Source organism: Schistocerca nitens, chromosome 4 (assembly GCF_023898315.1).
Source record: "Schistocerca nitens isolate TAMUIC-IGC-003100 chromosome 4, iqSchNite1.1, whole genome shotgun sequence".
NCBI lineage: Eukaryota > Metazoa > Arthropoda > Insecta > Orthoptera > Acrididae > Schistocerca > Schistocerca nitens.
The window spans coordinates 969,290,194-969,310,718 of record NC_064617.1 but is presented as its reverse complement, the minus strand read 5'-3'; the positions used below and the strand labels follow the sequence as shown (position 1 = coordinate 969,310,718).

The 20,525-nt window shown below is 38.0% G+C and overlaps 1 protein-coding gene across 4 annotated transcripts in view; it reads left to right on the top strand.

Annotated features, from left to right (window-relative positions):
* Positions 1-20,525, top strand: part of LOC126253660 (proton channel OtopLc-like) — an 856,134-nt gene that overhangs the window by 790,253 nt on the left and 45,356 nt on the right. For all 4 annotated transcript variants that reach the window (XM_049955174.1, XM_049955178.1, XM_049955175.1 and 1 more), the window contains 2 exons: positions 9,845-10,129; positions 16,996-17,176. In XM_049955174.1, the coding sequence (XP_049811131.1) occupies positions 9,845-10,129; positions 16,996-17,176 (466 nt within the window). The remainder of the gene's footprint in view (positions 1-9,844; positions 10,130-16,995; positions 17,177-20,525) is intronic.

Here is a 20,525-nt window from a genome sequence, read left to right as displayed (position 1 = left end):
CTTTTCAGTAGTCACAGGGGCAACAGTCTGGATGATTGACTGACCTGGCCGTGTAACACTAACCAAAATGGCATTGCTGTGCTGGTACTGAGAATGGCTGAAAGCGAGGGAAACTACAGCCGTAATTTTTCCTGAAGCCATGCAGCTGTACTGTATGATTAAATATTGGGTAAAATATTCCAGAGGTAAAATAGTCCCCCATTCGGATCTCCGGGTAGGGACTACTCAGGAGGATGTTGTTATCAGGGGAAAGAAAACTGGCATTCTATGGATCGGAGTGTGGTATGTCAGATCCCTTAATTGGGCAGGTAGGTTAGAAAATTTAAAAAGGGAAATGGATAGGTTAAAGTTAGATATAGTGGGAATTAGTGAAGATCGGTGGCAGGAGGAACAAGACTTCTGGTCAGGTGAATACAGGGTTATAAATACAAAATCAAATAGGGGTAATGCAGGAGTAGGTTTAATAATGAATAGGAAAATAGGAATGCGGGTAAGCTACTACAATCAGCATAGTGAACGCATTATTGTGGCCAAAATAGATACGAAGCCCACGCCTACCACAGTAGTACAAGTTTATATGCCAACTAGCTCCGCAAATGACAAAGAGATTGATGCAATGTATTATGAGATAAAGGAAATTATTCAGACAGTGAAGGGAGACAAAAATTTAATAGTCATAGGTGACTGGAACTTGATAGTAGGAAAAGGAAGAGAAGGATATGTACTAGGTGAATATGGAATGGGAGGAAGGAATGAAAGAGGAAGCTGTCTGGTAGAATTTTGCACAGAGCGTAACTTAATCATAGCTAACACTTGGTTCAAGAATCATGAAAGAAGGTTGTATACATGGAAGAAGCCTGGAGATACTAGAAGGTATCAGATAGATTATATAATGGTAAGACAGAGATTCAGGAACTAGGTTTTAAATTGTAAGACATTTCCAGGGGTAGATGTGGACTCTGACGACAATATATTGGTTATGAACTGTAGATTAAAACTGAAGAAGCTGCAAAAAGGTGGTAATTTGAGGAGATGCGACCTGGATAAATTTAAAGAACCAGAGGTTGTAGAGAGTTTCAGGCAGAGCATTAGGGAACAATTGATAAGAATGGGGGAAAGAAATACAGTACAAGAAGAATGGGTAGCTTTGAGAGATGAAATAGTGAAGGCAGCAGAGGATCACATAGGTAAAAAGACGAGGGCTAATAGAAATCCTTGGGTAACATAAGAGATACTGAATTTAATTGATGAAAGGAGAAAATATAAAAATGCAGTAAATGGAGCAGACAAAAAGGAATACCAACCTCTCAAAAATGAGATCGACAGGAAGTGCAAAATGGCTAAGCAGGGATGGCTAGAGGACAAATGTAAGGATGTAGAGGTGCATATCACTAGGGATAAGATAGATACTGCCTATAGGAAAATTAAAGACACCTTTGGAAAAAAGAGAAACACTTGCATGAATATCAAGAGCTCAGCTGGAAACCCAGTTCTAACCAAAGAAGGGAAAGCAGTAAGGTGGAAGGAGTATATAGAGGGTCTATACAAGGGCGATGTTCTTGAGGACAATATTGTGGAAATGGAAGAGAATGTAGATGAAGATGAAATAGGAGATATGATACTGCATGAAGAGTTTGACAGAGCACTGAAAGACCTGAGTCGAAACAAGGCCCCGGGAGTAGACAACTTCCCATTAGAACTACTGATAGCCTTGGGACAGCCGGGCCTTACAAAACTCTACCATCTGGTGAGCAAGATGTATGAGGCATGCGAAATACCCTCAGACTTCAAGAAGAATATAATAATTACAATCCCAAAGAAAGCAGGTGTTGACAGATGTGAAAATTACCGAACTATCAGTTTAATAAGCCATGGCTGCACAATACTAACTCTTTACAGATGAATGGAAAAACTGGCAGAAGCCGACCTCAGTTTGGATTCTGTAGAAATGTTGGAACACGTGAGCAATACTTACCCTACGACTTATCTTAGAAGATAGATTAAGGAAAGGCAAACCTATGTTTCTAGAATTTGTAGACTTAGAGAAAGCTTTTGGCAATGCTGACTGGAAAACTCTCCCTCAAATTCTGAAGGTGGCAGGGGTAAAATACAGGGAGCAAAAGGCTATTTACAATTTGTACATAAACCAGATGGCAGTTATAAGAGTTGAAGGGCATGAAAGGGAAGCGGTGGTTGGGAAGGGAGTGAGACAGGGTTGTAGCCTGTCCTCAATGTTATTCAATCTGTATATTGAGCAAGCAGTAAAGGAAACAAAAGAAAAATTCAGAGTAGGAATTAAAATCCATGGAGAAGAAATAAAAACTTTGAGGTTTGCCGATGACATTGTAATTCTGTCAGAGACAGCAAAGGACCTGGAAGAGCAGCTGAATGGAATGGACAGTGTTTTGAAAGGAGGATATAAGATGAACATCAACAAAAGCAAAACGAGGATAATGGAATGTAGTCAAATTACATCGGGTGATGCTGCGGAAATTAGATTGGGAAATGAGATGCTTAAAGTGGTAAATGAGTTTTGCTATTTGGGGAGCAAAATAACTGATGATGGTCGAAGTAAAGAGGATATAAAATGTAGACTGGCAATGGCAAGGAAAGCGTTTCTGAAGAAGAGATATTTGTTAACATCAAGTATAGATGTAAGTGTCAGGAAGTCTTCTCTGAAAGTATTTGTATGGGGTGTAGCCATGTATGGAAGTGAAATGTGGATGATAAATAGTTTAGACAAGAAGAGAATAGAAGCTTTCGAAATGTGATGCTACAGAAGAATGCAGAAGATTAGATGGGTAGATCACATAACTAATGAGGAGGTAGTGAATAGAATTGGAGAGAAGAGAAATTTGTGGCACAACTTGACTAGAAGTAGGGATCGGCTGGTAGGGCATATTCTGAGGCATCAAGGGATCACCAATTTGGTATTGGAGGGCAGCGTGGAAGGTAAAAATTGTAGAGGGAGACCAAGAGATGAATACACTAAACAGATTCAGAAGGATGTATGTTGCAGTAGGTACTGGGAGATGAAAAAGCTTGCACAGGATAGAGTATGGAGAGCTGCATCAAACCCGTCTCTGGACTAAAGACCACAACAACAACAACAACAACAATGCCCTAACACGATTTTGGTAGTGGGCTGGGGCACCTTCTTGTTGAAAGTAAACTCTTCCGTCTCCATACAAGCTTGGATGGCAGGGAAAATGGATGTCTGAAGCTTCTGAAGCTACACCTCACCAGTAACTGTGCCATCAAAGAAGAATGGCTCAATCAAGCACCGGTAAGACAACCCACACCACACATTTACTGCTGGCAAATTCACAGCTTTGTCTACGTGGACTTTCGGATTTTCAGCAGCACAGTAGATACAATTGTGGCAATTTACTGTACCATTGAGTTTGAACTGTGCCTCATCAGACCACACAATTATCTCTGCGAACTCTTCATCGTTGTGCACCATGTTAGTAAACCTCTCGCAGTACTCCATACTACGATCCGAGTCATCCTCGTTCATTACATGTAGCAATCGTGGGATGTAGCACTTCCACTTTGCTGTCTTCAAAATTCGCCAAACACTTAAACGACTCACTCCAGTTTCACAGGCACACTGTCTCACTTCTGGGGTGAGCGAGTAAATTGTTGTAACACATGATGGGAGTTAGCTGGTCTTGTTACTGTTACAGGTTGTCCAGATCATTGTTTGTGTACATCTTTAACATAGCCTTCAGCTTCAAATTTGTCTCGAATGCGACAAATCGTTAAATGTGTCAGTGGCTCTGTTTGATACTCATTTCGCCATTGCCGTTGAACCTCATTAATGTTTTCGTACCTAAAATACCACTTCAGAACTGACATCCTTTCATCGAGTGTAAGCCTTGCACCAGCCATGTTTACTCAAGTAACTAGGTGCAACTAAGAACAAAACACCGACTATCTGGCAACTGTCATCTGACAAAACAAAAAAACACAATACAACGCTTGTGTGGCGATTGCCAGAACTACAAACTATTACACTACCAAAGATGAGACAACTCTGTCAATTAGTTTGCCAGTTATGGACTTTTAAACAGTGAATACATTTTTTTGGACCCCCCTGTATAGCGGAGATGCTGAGTCATGATATGCACAACAAAAAGATTCACACAATTATATCTTTCAGCCATTAAGTCCTTTGTCAGCAATAGACACACACACACACACACACACACACACACACACGCACACGCACACATACACATTCAATGCAAACACAACTTGCACACTCGTCTGCAGTCTCAGACAACTGAAACCAGACTGCCACACAGTTGTCTGAGACTGCAGGACTGCAGACGTGTGTGCAAATTGTGATTGTGTGTGTGTGTGTGTGTGTGTGTGTGTGTGTGTGTGTGGGTGGGTGGGTGGGTGGGTGGGTGTGCATACACACTCAACGCAAACACAACTTGCACACTCGTCTGCAGTCTCAGACAACTGAAACCAGACTGACTGCCACACAGTTGTCTGAGACTGCAGGACTGCAGATGTAATGCTGACAAAGGCCTTAATGGCGTAAAGCTATAATTGTGTGAATCTTTTTGTTGTGCCTATTGCGACCCAGCTTCTCCACTATATGGTGAGTAGCAACTTTCCTTCTCTAATATTGTTACATTCCATCCTGGATTTTCCATTATTTAATGTTGGTCAACTATCAGACAGTAAAGGCATATAGGTGAAATTAATTACTGAGAAATTAAATGTAGATGAAGAACAAATGCCAAAATCAGACATGCCTTCTCTGTCGTATGTGGCATATCAAAACCTGCTGCACTGTGGAAAAAGCTGTGCAGTTTCGGTATAGGGAAGCGAAGATCTGACGCTGTTTATCAAGCGTCTGCAGAAGAATTAAACGATTTCTTCTCAACAGCTGTAAACTGCCACGCAGTGACAAATTACCAGCCCCAAGATATCAATCTCTCGAGAGACAAGTTTTTCCTAAAACATGTCACTACCGGCACAGTACACAAGACAATTATGAGAATCTCTTCCGAGGCAGTAGGAAATGATGGAGTGAGCATTGGCATGATTAAGAACATCGTAGACACTATTACTCCAGTTATCACAGACATCTTCAACCTGTCTCTTGTCAGTAGTACATATCCTACTGAGTGGAAGCAAAGTTTAATTCAACCTATACCCAAGACTGACAACCCTCCCTAGAATACATCATCCATGAACAGCTGACGGATTACCTCAAAACTCATAACATCCACGACAAATATCAGTCAGGCTTTCGAAAGCACCATAGTACAGCAACTGCATTAATCAAAGTAACTGATGACATTAAACATGCTATGGACAGACGTGAAGCTACCATCCTAACACTGCTTGACTTTAGCAAGGCTTTTGATACAGTTGACTTTGATATATTACTAATTAAAATGAAGCAGCTGAATTTTGCAAACAGCACAATACACTGGTTTGACAGCTACCTCAAAAACAGAAGTCAACAAGTCATTTGTGGGTCAGAAAAGTCATCATGGAAAAACGTGCGCTCTGGAGTTCCCCAAGGCTCCGTCCTTGGTCCATTACTTTTCTCACTGTACATTAATGATATTTCTTCAGTGATTCACTCCTGCGACTACCATCTATATGCCGATGACATCCAACTGTACATAAGTGCAAGCCCCAAGAACATTGCTGACGCAGTAGCGAGTATGAACGCAGATCTTTGCTCTGTTTCTTGATGGGCACAGAACCTAGGTCTGAAACTAAACCCCAAGAAATCCCAGGTCATACTTATATCTCATCCAAAGTTAATCAGCTGGTACTTTCGCGAAACAGTCCCTCAAATACTCCTCAATGGTACCCAACTACCATACCAAAAAAACAGTAAAAGACCTTGGAATAATCTTGGGTGAACACCTAAACTGGGAAGAACAAACAGTCACAGTTTGCCGGAAATCACTCTCCTCCCTACATGCAATTCAAAAATTTAGAAAAATATTTCCAACCCATGTTAAACAAAAATTAGTCCAAACACTAGTCTCGCCTAATCTTTACTACTGTGATGTAGTTCAACACGGCACAAATAGTGAAAATTCGAGACGCCTCGAGCCAGTAATGAATGCCTGCGTTAGATACGTGTACAATATACGGTTGTATGATCATATCAGTCCTTCATACTCCCAGCTAGGTTGGATATGCCCACATAAGGTACGCGATCTCCACACGATGTGCTTACTTCGAGTTCTTAGCCACTGGTGCCCCCAATACTTATCTTCTCACATTAAACACCTATCATCATTCCACAACCACAGTACCAGATCGGATACGTCTAGCATCTTGGCTGTACCTTTACATAACACAAAATCTTTCTCCGTGTCATTCTCCATCTCAGCCATACGACTATGGAATGCGCTCCCCTGTGATCTGCGTCTTATCCAGAACCACTCAACATTCAAGAGGGAACTCAAGACTTACATATTAGGGACGGTATAGCCACCATTGTTGTGCCCCTCGCATCTCTTTCTTTCTCCTCTCCATCATAGCTTCGAATTTTACCATTCTATTTCTCTTCCTCTAACCTATCTACCTCTTCTATATCTCTTTCACCCCAATCTATCGTCTTATGTCTCTGCTCGATGAGAATAACTCACAAGCTGCAAGAATATAACGAGAAAATTCCCAACTAGCAATAGGACTGACATTCATAAAAGAAAAATATGTTTACTTTCATATACATAGTCATTACTATTATTATTATTATTCTTGATTGTTATAATTATTTTTTGATTGTTATAATTATCATTGTACTACTTTTATAATCTCTATTTTTTTTCTTTAACATTAATACTGTATAACATGTTATATGTCCTTAGTGTTCTGTAGAAACTGAAATTTGTTCAATCTGAGTATGCCTGGTTAGGTGTAAGAGAGGGCCTGAAGGCCCTAATCTTGCCAGGTAAAATAAATGCATAAATAAATAAATTCTGTACTGGAATGTTAGATTATTAACTGATAAGAATATTACCACCTATAGGAAGGAACTAAAACTAGACAGGAATACTGTCTTACTTTCTTCCAACAATGTAGAGGAAGCCTTCAACAAATTCATGAGCATTATCTCTTAAAGTTTTAATATCTGTTGGCCAAAGATAAAAAAAAATATAGTCAGAAGATCCAGGAACCCAACACAAAACAAGTTTACACTAAGACTCTTGTTAATTATTTGCCATGAAAAAGTAAAAAGCGATAATTTGGACAAAGGCATTATAACAACTTCAAAGGACATTATAGATCACAAATTAGAATAGCCAAATGTAGGGCAGATGAACATTACATTGAAAACTCAAATAATAGATGTAAGACAGCCTAGAGGACTATAGAAATGGAGTTGGGTACTGATATAAATTGTGAAAAAACCACAATTGTTGTTAATATCACAGCAGAGGAATTTAATCAATTTTTTGTCAAGGCAGTAAACCCCACCACAACCACAACTTCCGGTCAGCATATTTCCAATTCAACATAGGCTGCTAATCTAGACCTGATTTCTGAAACCAGTTTCTTCAAAATTTTGCAAACACTGTGCCAACACTCAAGTGGACACAAATACAAATATGTGATGTGGTTAAATCAATAACAAAACTAGAAAATTAAAAATCTCTAGATATTTATGGCTTATCAAATTTTGTGATTAAAAAAATAGTGACTCTCATATCAAACCCTCTTTATACACTAATAAACTGGATGTATGCTGGTGGCCGTTTTCCTAAGCATCCAAAAAGAACAGTTGTCATCCCTATTCATAAAAAGGGTAATAAGTGATGCACAACTAATTATCGTTCAATTTCATTCTCTCCTAAATAATAGAATACTGCATACAATGGGATATTTGCAGACATTTATCTGAAAACAGTATTCTGAATCAATCTCAAAATGGTTTTGGTCCAAATTATCAACAGTGAAAGCAGTTGAAGACATCATTTCTGTTATACAAACCTCATTTGAACCAAAGCTATCTGCTGAAGCCATTCTAGTTTACCTAAGCAATGCATTTGATTTGGTGCACCGTACAATACTACTGGAGGAACTTTGGTGCTATGGAGCAGACCTTTAGAACTCTCTCATAATCCTATCTCAGTGACAGGAAACAAATTCTAGTTTACAATAACAAGAAGTCCCAATACTTAAACATAACAGGAGGCATTCCACAGGGTTCCGTGCTTGCTTGTTAACTTTTTATAATATTTGTGAATGATTTTCCCAGCAACAAGCCCTGTAAATCTGTGCTTTATGCTGATGACACAACATTCATTAGTTCTGGGAAAGACATAAATAAATTGAAACTGGAAAACAGAGTACTTTAACCTGTCTAATACATGGTTCAAAGCCAGTGAGCTATCCATCAACTATGAAGAGACAGTAAACATCATTTTCAGTTTATCAAGCAGTGAAACTGAGTGCTGAACCGTTAAGCTGCATGGTATATAGCTTGGTTCCAAATGAACTTGGGACAAACAGATAGATACTAAATTATTTCTAACTGTGAACTATTTTGTATTTACCTTAATGTGTCAGTAGTTTATTTGATACTTCTGTATATTATTTTCTACACACTGTGTAATTAAGAAATTGTTCTCTGGTGTTTATTTTATGTGTCTTGTATTATTATTAGTGTGTGTATTGTAATTATGTCAACAAAATGTATTTGCACAATATATGTGAACTCCCAATGATGACACTGATTGCAAAAAAAGGCTCAAAGATGGATCAAAATAAATAAATAGAGGAGGGATACAGCAAAATACAGTGCTAGATGCAGATTAGAAGGGGTACAAGGGGTCACTTTCATTACTAATAACCACAATTTTAAAGGTACTTATCGAAGGTCACTTGTAGACTGAGTTTTGTTTCATGGAAGCCCCTATTTGTGACGTCAGATTCAGAAAGAGATTTGACCTTCAAGTTTTAGTTAATGTGTTTATTGGGAAAATAAATACATCACAACATATAAATGTTATTGTGGCATTTGCAAGACAGAACAAACATTAATAAAACATAGATCATTGATTTACAAGTTGTTGAATAAATCCCCTTGGCCCTTATTCCTTGGGATGGCCATTCAAACTTGTATCTAACATTGTGTTTCACAATATCTTTCCTGTATTCTAAGTTAATCCCTTCTAGAACTAAAAATATATTTGGTTATTTGACCTTAACTGAGCTACTCATGATCTTGAATAATGTATCATTTTATAACCGAAATTTGCCCCTCTTTTGATATCTTCAGCCAAAAATTAGGGTTCCCTCTTTAAAAAATCGCTGTAACTTCAAATCGCCTTGAAAATTATGTTCAAGGTCATGCCCATTAGTAGCAATGCCACCTACAACTTTGCCACCTACAACTTTGCCACCTACAACTTTTATCCAAAACATTTTGCTGTATCTCATCTCCACCCTAAGTTATTCCCCATTATGGACTAAACTGGTCCATCCTATATATTTAGGTGTCCATTTATTTGACTTGGATTTTCCTTGTATTGAATTGGCAAATCTTATTCCAACATAAAATGGTTCTTTGATTAATAAATAATTCTATTCTATACTATACTATGCTATCTACACTATACTACACTCAATAAAGATCACTCACTGAACTGCTGAATCTATTTCTGTGTCCTTACTGTCAAATATGACAGCCTAGTACTTTGTGTTTATAATTGTTCTTGCAGCGATTTATATCATATTCCTTGAGAAGGCCAATAACTTAATTGATTAGCATAGAAACACTTTTTCATCTTCAGTCTGTTTCTTACAAAAATAGAAATTGTGTTGTTCTGACTGTACATGTTGTTGCCAGATATGTGGAACAGGAAGATTTGGAACAACGGCTGGAAGCAATGTTATCACGAAGAGCAGTGGCAATGGCACAAGCACGTCGCCAAGGCCGTGTAGACTGTGTAGGTGCTAGCAAAGGCCTGTTCTGTGGCCTCCTGCTTTTGGTTGCATCTCTTATTTGTCTCATACTTTTCTTTGTGATGATACATCATCAAGATTATGGACTGCTTGCAATATACCTGGCAGATGTTTCTCACTGTGTGTTGATGTCTCTCAGCATAATAGCTACTATTGTTGGCTTCATCAGGTAAGCAGCTTATTTGTTAAGTGTGACTTATTATCATTCTGTTTGGTGCCATTTCCCAGTTCATTGCCACTCTGTTCCTACCCCTTCCTCCTTCCTCCTTCCTCCTTTATTCCTTTTCTCAGATTACAGCATGCAGAATCACATAAAATTTTACCTTTTAGACAGGAAATGAGTTGTCACACAGTTAATAACTGCAGATCGAATTACATTCCTGTTACTACCAGAGTCCCATAAGATTCTGTCCTGGGTCCTTACTTTTCTAATACATGTGTGAATAGTTCTTTGCAGTCTGCACAGTAATTATCCAAAAACAAAATGATATTAAAGAAAAGCAAAACTGAAACTGTATGCTCTTTTCCTCAATGAAGTGAGTAAAAAGCAAATGAGGGTGACTCAGTCAGATTAGTAGGAATACATTTGGACTCACAACTGAAGAGGGTTTGCACAAATACACTAGTTATACACTAAAATATTGTGAGTGATTCTTTTATTATGCAAGTCAAAATGCTGTGTCAGAAAGGGAGCAGCTTTCTCATCATACTATGATTTATTCCACTCTCTCTTAACACAATGGAAATATCTTATAGGGTGACTCTTCTGATGCAAAAATATTGTTTATGTGCCAAAACAAGTTGTGAGGACAATTTACAGTCATTACAAATGGAAAGAAACTCATGCCAGTCACCTTTCAAAGAACAAAAAATATGAACAGCAACCTCCCTCAATATAAAAACCTGTCACCTATTAATAGAAAAAGCAGCCAGCCCTTGATAGTGAGTAACTTATAATATCCTTACTTTGAGAACCTATTACTCAACATATGTTTTTATGAGGTAGAAGAGTTGTGTAATAGTATAGTTCCTAATGTGTGGTGTCCTAATTCTGATATGTAATTTGTGATGTAAGATCTTGGCTGCACACATCAAAACCCAAATGTTGTAAATGACAGCAGTTGGTGCATAAATAAATAGAGAGATACTTATATCAATATAATAGAGGGAAACATTCCACGTGGGAAAAATATATCTAAAAACAAAGATGATGTGACTTACCGAACGAAAGTGCTGGCAGGTCGATAGGCACACACAAACAAACACAAACACAAACACAAAATTCAAGCTTTCGCAACAAACTGTTGCCTCATCAGGAAAGAAGGGAAGGAGAGGGAAAGACGAAAGGATGTGGGTTTTAAGGGAGAGGGTAAGGAGTCATTCCAATCCCGGGAGCGGAAAGACTTACCTTAGGGAGAAAAAAGGACAGGTATACACTCGCACACACACACACATATCCATCCACACATATCGTGTGTCATGTGTGGATGGATATATGTGTGTGTGTGTGTGTGTGTGTGTGTGTGTGTGTGTGTGTGTGTGTGTGTGTGTGTGTGTGTGTGTGCGAGTGTATACCTGTCCTTTTTTCCCCCTAAGGTAAGTCTTTCCGCTCCCGGGACTGGAATGACTCCTTACCCTCTCCCTTGAAACCCACATCCTTTCATCTTTCCCTCTCCTTCCCCTCTTTCCTGATAAGGCAACAGTTTGTTGCGAAAGCTTGAATTTTGTGTGTGTGTTTGTGTTTGTTTGTGTGTCTATTGACCTGCCAGCGCTTTTGTTCGGTAAGTCACATCATCTTTGTTTTTAGATATAAAGAGATACTTACCTATATAATGTTCATTGTCATTTTGACATGAAATTGGCCTACATTTGCTTGCAAATCTGTGTTAAAATATGTTGTCAGTAATAACTACATACAGTAGATGTTGCACTCTGATCACTATAGTAGCAGAATGGCTGCTGGAAGTAGTTAATGTAGATTTAACTAATGGGCTTTGTTTCCACAGGTTCTCAATTGAGGGTGTCCATAATTGTAACTTAAGTTTGTATCATGAAAATATGCTCAAGACCAAGCTGCTAGATGATCATACTCCCAGTGAAAGCCTTGCAGTGGTGGCACTGAAACTAATATGTGCCATATATGAGGACCTTCCTGTTGCAGGATAAGATATTCCAATGATAGTAACTAAATAGTATGAGCTAGGTGATCATATGAAATAGGCTTGATCCCAAGTCTTTCTTATGAATATGATCCATGTGGCAAGGGGTTGGGACAGGACTGGCATAAGGATGGACCAGGATAAGTTATAGATTGGACCTGTGACAGAATACCAATTTGTAGGAATGTATAGAAAGAATTTTAAGGGAACAGTCAAAAATAGTTGAAGCCCTGGCCTCTCCACATATCTCCTAATTTTCCTTTTGTAAAATGGTCCTCCTATGAAATGTTCTGTTGTATTAGATTCTTTCACATTCAGTAAGTCCTTTAATTTTGATGTCCCACATCTATGGTTATCCAGATTTACTGAGATATTTTTTATTTCATTCTCTCTTTAATCAGCATTGTGGGTAAAATCTTCTCAGGTATTGTTGAAAGGAAAGTTCGAGTATTAGTTGAGGACAAATCGGATGAAAATCAGTGTGGGTTTAGGGCTCTTAGAGGTTGTCAGGACCAGATCTTTAGCTTACGGCAAATAATGGAGAAATGTTAAGAGTGGAACAGGGAATTATATCTATGCTTTATAGATCTAGAAAAGGCATATGACCAGGTTTCTAGGAGGAAGTTATTGTCTATTCTACGAGATTATGGAATAGGAGGCAAACTTTTGCAAACAATTAAAGGTCTTTACATAGATAGTCAGGCAGCAGTTAGAGTTGACGGTAAATTGAGTCCATGGTTCAGAGTAGTTTCAGGGGTAAGACAAGGCTGCAACCTATCTCCACTGTTGTTCATGTTATTTATGGATCATATGTTGAAAACAATAGACTGGCTGGGTGAGATTAAGATATGTGAACACAAAATAAGCAGTCTTTCATATGCGGATGACTTCGTTGTGATGGCAGATTCGATTGAAAGTTTGCAAAGTAATATTTCAGAGCTAGATCAGAAATGTAAGGACTATGGTATGAAGATCAGCATCTCCAAAACGAAAGTAATGTCAGTGGAAAGAGATATAAATGGACTGAGTGCCAAATAGGAGGAACAAAGTTAGAACAGGTGGACGGTTTCAAATACTTAGGATGCATATTCTCACAGGATGGCAACATAGTGAAAGAACTGGAAGCGAGGTGTAGCAAAGCTACTGCAGTGAGCACTCAGCTACGATCTACTCTCTTCTGCAAGGAGGTCAGTACCAAGACTGAGTTATCTGTGCACCGTTCAATCTTTTAACCAACTTTGTTGTATGGGAGCGAAAGCTGGGTGGATTCAGGTTACCTCATCAATAAGGTTGAGGTTACGGATATGAAAGTAGCTAGGATGATTGCAGGTACTAGTAGATGGGAACAATAGCAGGAGGGTGTCCACAATGAGGAAATCAAAGAAAAACTGGGAATGAACTCTATAGATATGTAGTAGTCAGGGCAAACAGGCTTAGATGGTGGGGTCATGTTACACACATGGGAGAAGCAAGGTTACCCAAGAGACTCATGGGTTCACCAGTAGAGGGTAGGCGGAGTCAGGGTAGACCAAGGAGAAGGTACCTGGATTCGGTTAAGAATGATTTTGAAGTAATAGGCTTAACATCAGAAGAGGCACCAATGTTAGCGCTGAATAGGGGATCATGGAGGAATTTTATAAGGGGGTCTATGCTCCAGAATGAATGCTGAAAGGCATAATCAGTCTTAAATGATGATGATGATGGTGATGGTGGTGATCTTACTTTAGTTCCAAAAGGGGTCCACTACTCAGGAACACTTATCTTCAATAATTTGACAGTAAACATGAAGAATTTAGTTACAAATAAAGATCAGTTTAAAAGGAGCCTGAAAGACTTACTAGTGGCCAACTCCTTCTACACCATTGACGAATTTTTTTAATAGAGACAAATGATGTATAGTATATATTCATACTATTAGTATTGTTATTTCAGCTTTAAAAAAAATTGACATGTTCCACATCCACGAGGATCTCCTCAGCACGGATCTATGGAACGAAAAACTAATCTAATCTAATCAGGGTGGGTGAGAAGTCCCTGTACCCCTGTAACCCCTGTTTAGTTTCAAATGTTATTATGCAGGTTGGTAGCTTTGTTACTTCTTAACAGTTGATGGAATTCATTTACATTTTTTCACAGTCACAGATGAGTTTTAATTTGTAGCCACGGCAGATGTCAGTGGTCATGGTTAAACAATTGAGGAGCACTTAGTGACAAGTGTGTGGGTCTGCAAATGACAATAAACATGGCAGACAGTAAGATAGGTTATGGAAGCATTCTAGGAAGGATTTAATATGGCTCCACAGTGAAAGGCAACACTTATGAATTGTGAAAGAATGCTTTTGCTTTTGCAAGTGTTAAAGACATGCCTTGGAGTCTAAGGAAGAGACAGAAGAAGTAACATATTGGAGTCTCTGCTTTGATTGAACAATCTCCTATGAAGTAAACACATAAACATGCTTTGGAACTTGTATACTGAGGACAACAATGTGAGATCACATGAAAAAAGACCTTAAGGTCAGACGTTTTTGACCAACATTCGTAAATGAGTTATTGGATACATAACGGAATGAGCAGGCCATGCTTTGTTAACTCGATTTCCAAATGCAGTGTAAGATGTGAAACTTATCTGTTCAAATGAATGTGCCTTTTATCACCGCTCGTGATAGAAGTATTGTCATTTGGGGCAAAGAGAATCCTCATTACGCAGTCGAGTTAGAAAGCACCTGTCTTGTGTAATGATATTGGCAGTGATGACATCATATGTATTCTTAGCCCATACTTATTTTGAAGGGACTGTGAATGTCATGCATTATTTATGCATGTTACAAACCTGCATAATACCTCAGTTTGAAAAAAGAGGCCTCACACAATGCAAATGGCTGCAGCAAGACAGAACACTGCTCACTCAAATTAAGGGGTATGGGGACTTTTTCCCATGCTGTATTATTATAACAATAATAATCATGTTTTAAACAAAGTCTTAAATAATATCTTGTACTGTGTGTGCTACACAAAAAAAATGTTGCATGCATTTGTCTCAGTCAATTAATAAATAATTTGTCAAGCTAGACTTCAAATTCATTCTCCTGTTACCATGTCAACCATGACGATGATTACTTCTACTACTACCACCACCACTGATATCAAATAACAGATAAAACAGTCATTTATGTTTGTCTTACACCTGTTGAAACCCTCTTACATTTTGCCTCCCTACATTTCGTCTTCATGAGCAGTATTACAGAATAATTAAAGCCAATATTCTGTTGAGGTTGCAGCATACCCCTCGCCTTTTGTTGCACTTGGCTTGGGAGTTCCATGTCTTGATGTACTGAAATAATATGCTGGAAACTGATACTATAAGAAATAGTACCAAATGATGTAGACCACACAACAAGGCTCCTCCTACATTATGTGTCTATAATGTTGTTGATGCCCAGTTCCAGTTTTACAGACCACAGTTTATACAAGTAAAGAGATGCACATCTCTTTCTTCATAAACATATGTGGAAGAGATCTAACGCAATCATAAATCGGAGGAAAAATATTTGTTGAACTTCACAGTAGCATGACATACAGTGAGAGAAATATGCTATTAACAGTGTGCATGATCTAAGGTGCTGTACAGTCACCAAAATTAATTACATTGTCCAGTACATAATTGTGGTCCAACATTAACACTTTGAGGTTACAGATACGATACATAGACATTACACATATGATGTCAGAGTGTGGATTTTAACATGAGGTGCTATGTGTTGGATACCTCACCCAGTACTTCCACTTTAACCAACATATTTGTGTTGTCAGAGTGCTAACCAGTCACAGACATTTGTTTCGCACTTAGAGCTTATTCCTGTAATTACTGACTGCAGACTGAAAATACTATATAACACAGAGATGCTGTCTGTTTGGTTGCCAGTTGCTGACTGCAGACTTGGTGGGAGGTGTGGCTACTTAAAGACAGAAGAATATGATATGATTTCTGAAACTAGTTATTAATTTTAAAACTGGCTTGGTTAGATTTTGCTATTTTGTGTGGCCTATATGGCTTTACTATTATCTGGTTTATAAAAACTGCTTAAGGTTAGATCATAAAATTACACACAGCGTTATTATGCTTCTAAGTATGACGTACTTGATTACAAGTATGGCATGCACCTTGAAATCAATATTCTATTATTCTAAATTATTCAGAATCTTAATTAGAGACATAATTAATTAGTGAAAGGTGTTGTCTGATTCTTGAAAGACTATAGTTACCAAAATTATATTCTCAAAGTTTAGAATCTTGTAGGCTTAAAGTAAAAAAGGCAATCAAAATTATGAGCATCTAAACTTTTAATGACAGTTAGTTTGTAAGTTAATTAGTTCCAGATAATTTAAAAGATGTTCTTATGAAAGTTGAGAATGTCTGCCTTTGAATGAGTGGTAACAATGACTCATATGCTGCCCATTAGCTAAAAATTTCTCCCCATTAGACATTGTAGTAAATTTAATAAGCAATAACTTTTAATTACTCAGGATTCTAGTAAAACTATTTGCATCATTGTATTCAGGCAGTTAAATGTAAATAAAACTTAATTAGAGAGTTAAATGAAATTTCACATAAATAACAATTTGACATATTCCTGTACATATTAGACGTACATATTATGTATGCAGCTGCATTAGATACATAATGAAAGACCAAAAAAAATTTAGTTATTTATGGGAGCAGAAAACATAACAGACAGACTTGTTTCCAGCCTCCTATATTTTAAGTTGTTCTCTGTACTTCGTATATTGCTAATGATTTAAGATATCAATATTCAATCCTTTGCTTCCTAAGTTACTGAAGAAATGTCTCTCTTCTTTTTCTTTTCTTTTCTTACAGAGTACAGAGTCTCAAATTCCGTGCTGAAGAGCAGAGTGATTTGAATGACATTCTCCTAAGAGTATCTGCATTTGGTCTGTTTGTGTATGCTGTATTTAGTGTGATAGCTGGCTCCTTGGCTGCTTTTCCACAAGAACCCAAGTTGCTAATTGTGTGCACTGGCTTACTGTCAATTGTTCAGGTGAGTTAAAATATTCTCTCTCTCTCTCTCTCTCTCTCTCTCTCTCTCTGTGTGTGTGTGTGTGTGTGTGTGTGTGTGTGTGTGTGTGTGTGTGTGTAGGGGTGTGCACATGCATGGATGTGATTGTTCTTGAAGCAACACACTCCAGGGAAGTTCTCAGGAGGTACAAATGTTATATTTCCAAATTTAATTGGCATTTGAAGTATCTTGTGACAGCTGACACACCACCTGGTCTGCCAGACTGTTGTACCAGCTTGGCAGAAGTTAACAGTACTTGTCAGCTGTCCGACTCCAATGCCGCCTGGCTTGAGCTACAATTTCTTTGTTACCTTTACCCACATTTCCTTTCACACCTCATAAACATTAACTCTATGCCAAAAATTCTGTTCTTATCAGTTTAATATGTGAAACACCTCCACTGCAAGTGGTTTAGGTAGTCAGCAGAAGCTCTCACAGGCCTCCCAGTGACAGTGGGTCACAGCCTGGCACTGCAGTTAGACAGCCATATGCCTATCTCCTGTCTCTACAAACACTCATTGTGAATCACTCTATCTGTTAGTGAAAACTATATCAAAATCCCTACAGTAGTTCCTGAGATGAGCCTAAATTTATAAGACAGAAACCACCATGAGGATTTCAGTTTACGTATGTGTGGAAGACAGATAGAAGAAGACAATAGTAATGGAAATTCCTAGATGGAAAAAATACATAAAATATAGGAAAGGCAATCACTCACCTGTAGTGGACTGGTGTGTGGCACACATAAACACATAACTGAAAAATCACACTAGCTTTCAAGTTCTTGTTCTTCCTCTAGTAAAAATACACACATACACAGACTCTTGTGGTTGTGGGATCTTCTGTATCACTCATCTGTGCCGCGTGCCCCACCCATATCAATCTGGCTGATTTCACTATTCTTCTAATGGGTGGATCTTTATATATAATATACCACCTCCTCCATCTTCCTCTTTCACAGGTTGGGCCAACAATTCTTCAAAGTACCTCTCTTTCAAAGGCATCTAGCATTCCGATATCCATAGACCTTCAGGATCATGGGCTCACTGATGTCAGTCCAGATGTATTTCACCCTTAGTGGTGGTGTAGGGATCAGAATTAAGTGCAACTGAAGAAAAAAAGATATCAAAGGCAGAAGAGGAATGGTGATAAGTATAAGAGACAAGAATAATAGTAACAAAATGTGAAATAAAGTTTTAGTATAAAACATCATTCAGAGATGATGGGATGGAGAATCAAAAGGAAAAAAAGAGAACCAGAAGACTGAGAAGAAAGAGGACAAAAGGATGTAACCTAAATAATGTACAGATAATCATTGAAAGCGAAGGGTATTTCAGACCTATATTCATGTTTGCAAGATTCCATTTCCCCATAGATGATCTCTGCTTGTTATATTTATTTATTTATTTATTTCTTGTTCCAGTGATCCATGTTGTGACAATATCACAGGATATGGAATGTTTCAGAAATCCATGGTAGCACATAAAAACAAAACAAAACGATTCCATATTACAGTAAACAGTAACTTAGGTTCTACCACAGAAAATCAATTTTGAGAGATAAATAAGTATTACAAAATAATAAGTGTTACGGAAAATAAATATTGCAAAATATGTGTTTATAACAAAGAATAGGCAGGATTACAAATGTAGATTTGGGCATATATTTGCATTTAACAGTACAAGAAATGTTAAACACTGTAGTTCAGAAACTCTTCTATCATATAAAATGATCTTTGTAATAGGAACTGTGTTAAAAGTTTTTTTAACCCTGTAACTGCTCTGGACGTGTTAACGTGCACGCCTTCGTACCTGCTCTGAACGTGTGCTCTGAACGTGTTTACAACGCCACCAGTCCTTCTGCCTGCTACTCTGAACGTGTCTACGCATAGACTGGTGGCGCATGTAAACACGTTCAGAGCACACAGGGACAGGTACAAAGGCGCGCACATTAACACATTCAGAGCAGTTAAAGGGTTAAACAAGAGCTCATCTTCTACCAAACATTTAATTCTTGAAGGGAGGGCGTTAAAAATCTTACAGCCAGTGAAATGGACTCCTTTCTGTACCATACTTAGATTTGCTTGTTTATAGTGGATATCATGTTTTCTTCTCATCTCATGACTATGATACTCACTACTCAGTGTAAAAATGGATTTTCCTTTCATTATGAAGCATATCAAAGAGAATATATAATGCGCAGTGGATGTAAGGATTCCAAATTTCTTAACAAGATTCCTGCATGTGGCTCTAAGAGGGACTCCACACATGATCCTTATGGCTCTTTTTTGTGCACACAGTACTTTTTAAGCCAAGGACTGATTACCCCAAAATATAATTCCATATGCCATAATGGCATGAAAATAACTATAACAGGCTGCCTTTGCAGTTTCCATACTTCTATAAGAAGAAAAAATGCATCAGTTGCTGAGCTCAATCTTTTGCATAGATCCAGGATGTGGTTTGACCAGTTCAGTTTGTTGTCAATATGCAAGCCTAGGTATTTTGGGGTATCCACCCTGGTTATCACCTGATCACCTATTTTTACTACTATTTCTTCATCTTTCAATGTTGTGTGGAATTGAACGTAGTTTATTTTAGTGTAATTTAAAGAAAGATCATTAATGTTAAACCAGTTCACTGTTCCACTTGAAACCTTATTTGCTGTTTCTTCAAATTTATCTACTAAATTATCAATAATTAGTGTAGTGTCATTAACAAAAATGCCAAATCTGCAATATTCTGTACAGAGAGGCAGATCATTTATAAAGATCATAAAAAGTAAGGGGCCAAGAACGGAGCCGTGGGGGCACTCCACATGTGATGGTAACTCATAATGAAGATAATGGGACTCCATTTTGACTATCCCCTACAATTTTCTGTTTCCTGTTTGACAGGTACGAGTTAAGCCACTTCCCTGATGAACCACTTATACTCAGATGTGCAGCTTTTTGTAAAGGAATCTGGTGACTGACATAGTCAAACACTTTTGTTAGGTCACAAAAAATCCCAACCACCTTCAGTTTTTTGTTGATAGATTATAAGACGTTGCCAGCAAATGCAAATATTGCATCTTCTGTTGACAAACCTTTCTGAAATCCAAACTGATTTTCACCGGATATTTTGATCCCTGAGATGCTTAACTATCCTAGCATGCATTAGTTTCTCTAAAACCTTTGAAAAACTTGTCAGTAGTGATATTGGCCGATAGTTTGCAGCATCTGTCTTATCTCCCCTGTCATACAGCAGTTTTACAACTGCATACTTAAGCCTCTCAGAAACTATTCCTTGCATATGTGATGCATCAAAAATGTGGCAAAGGACTTTACTTA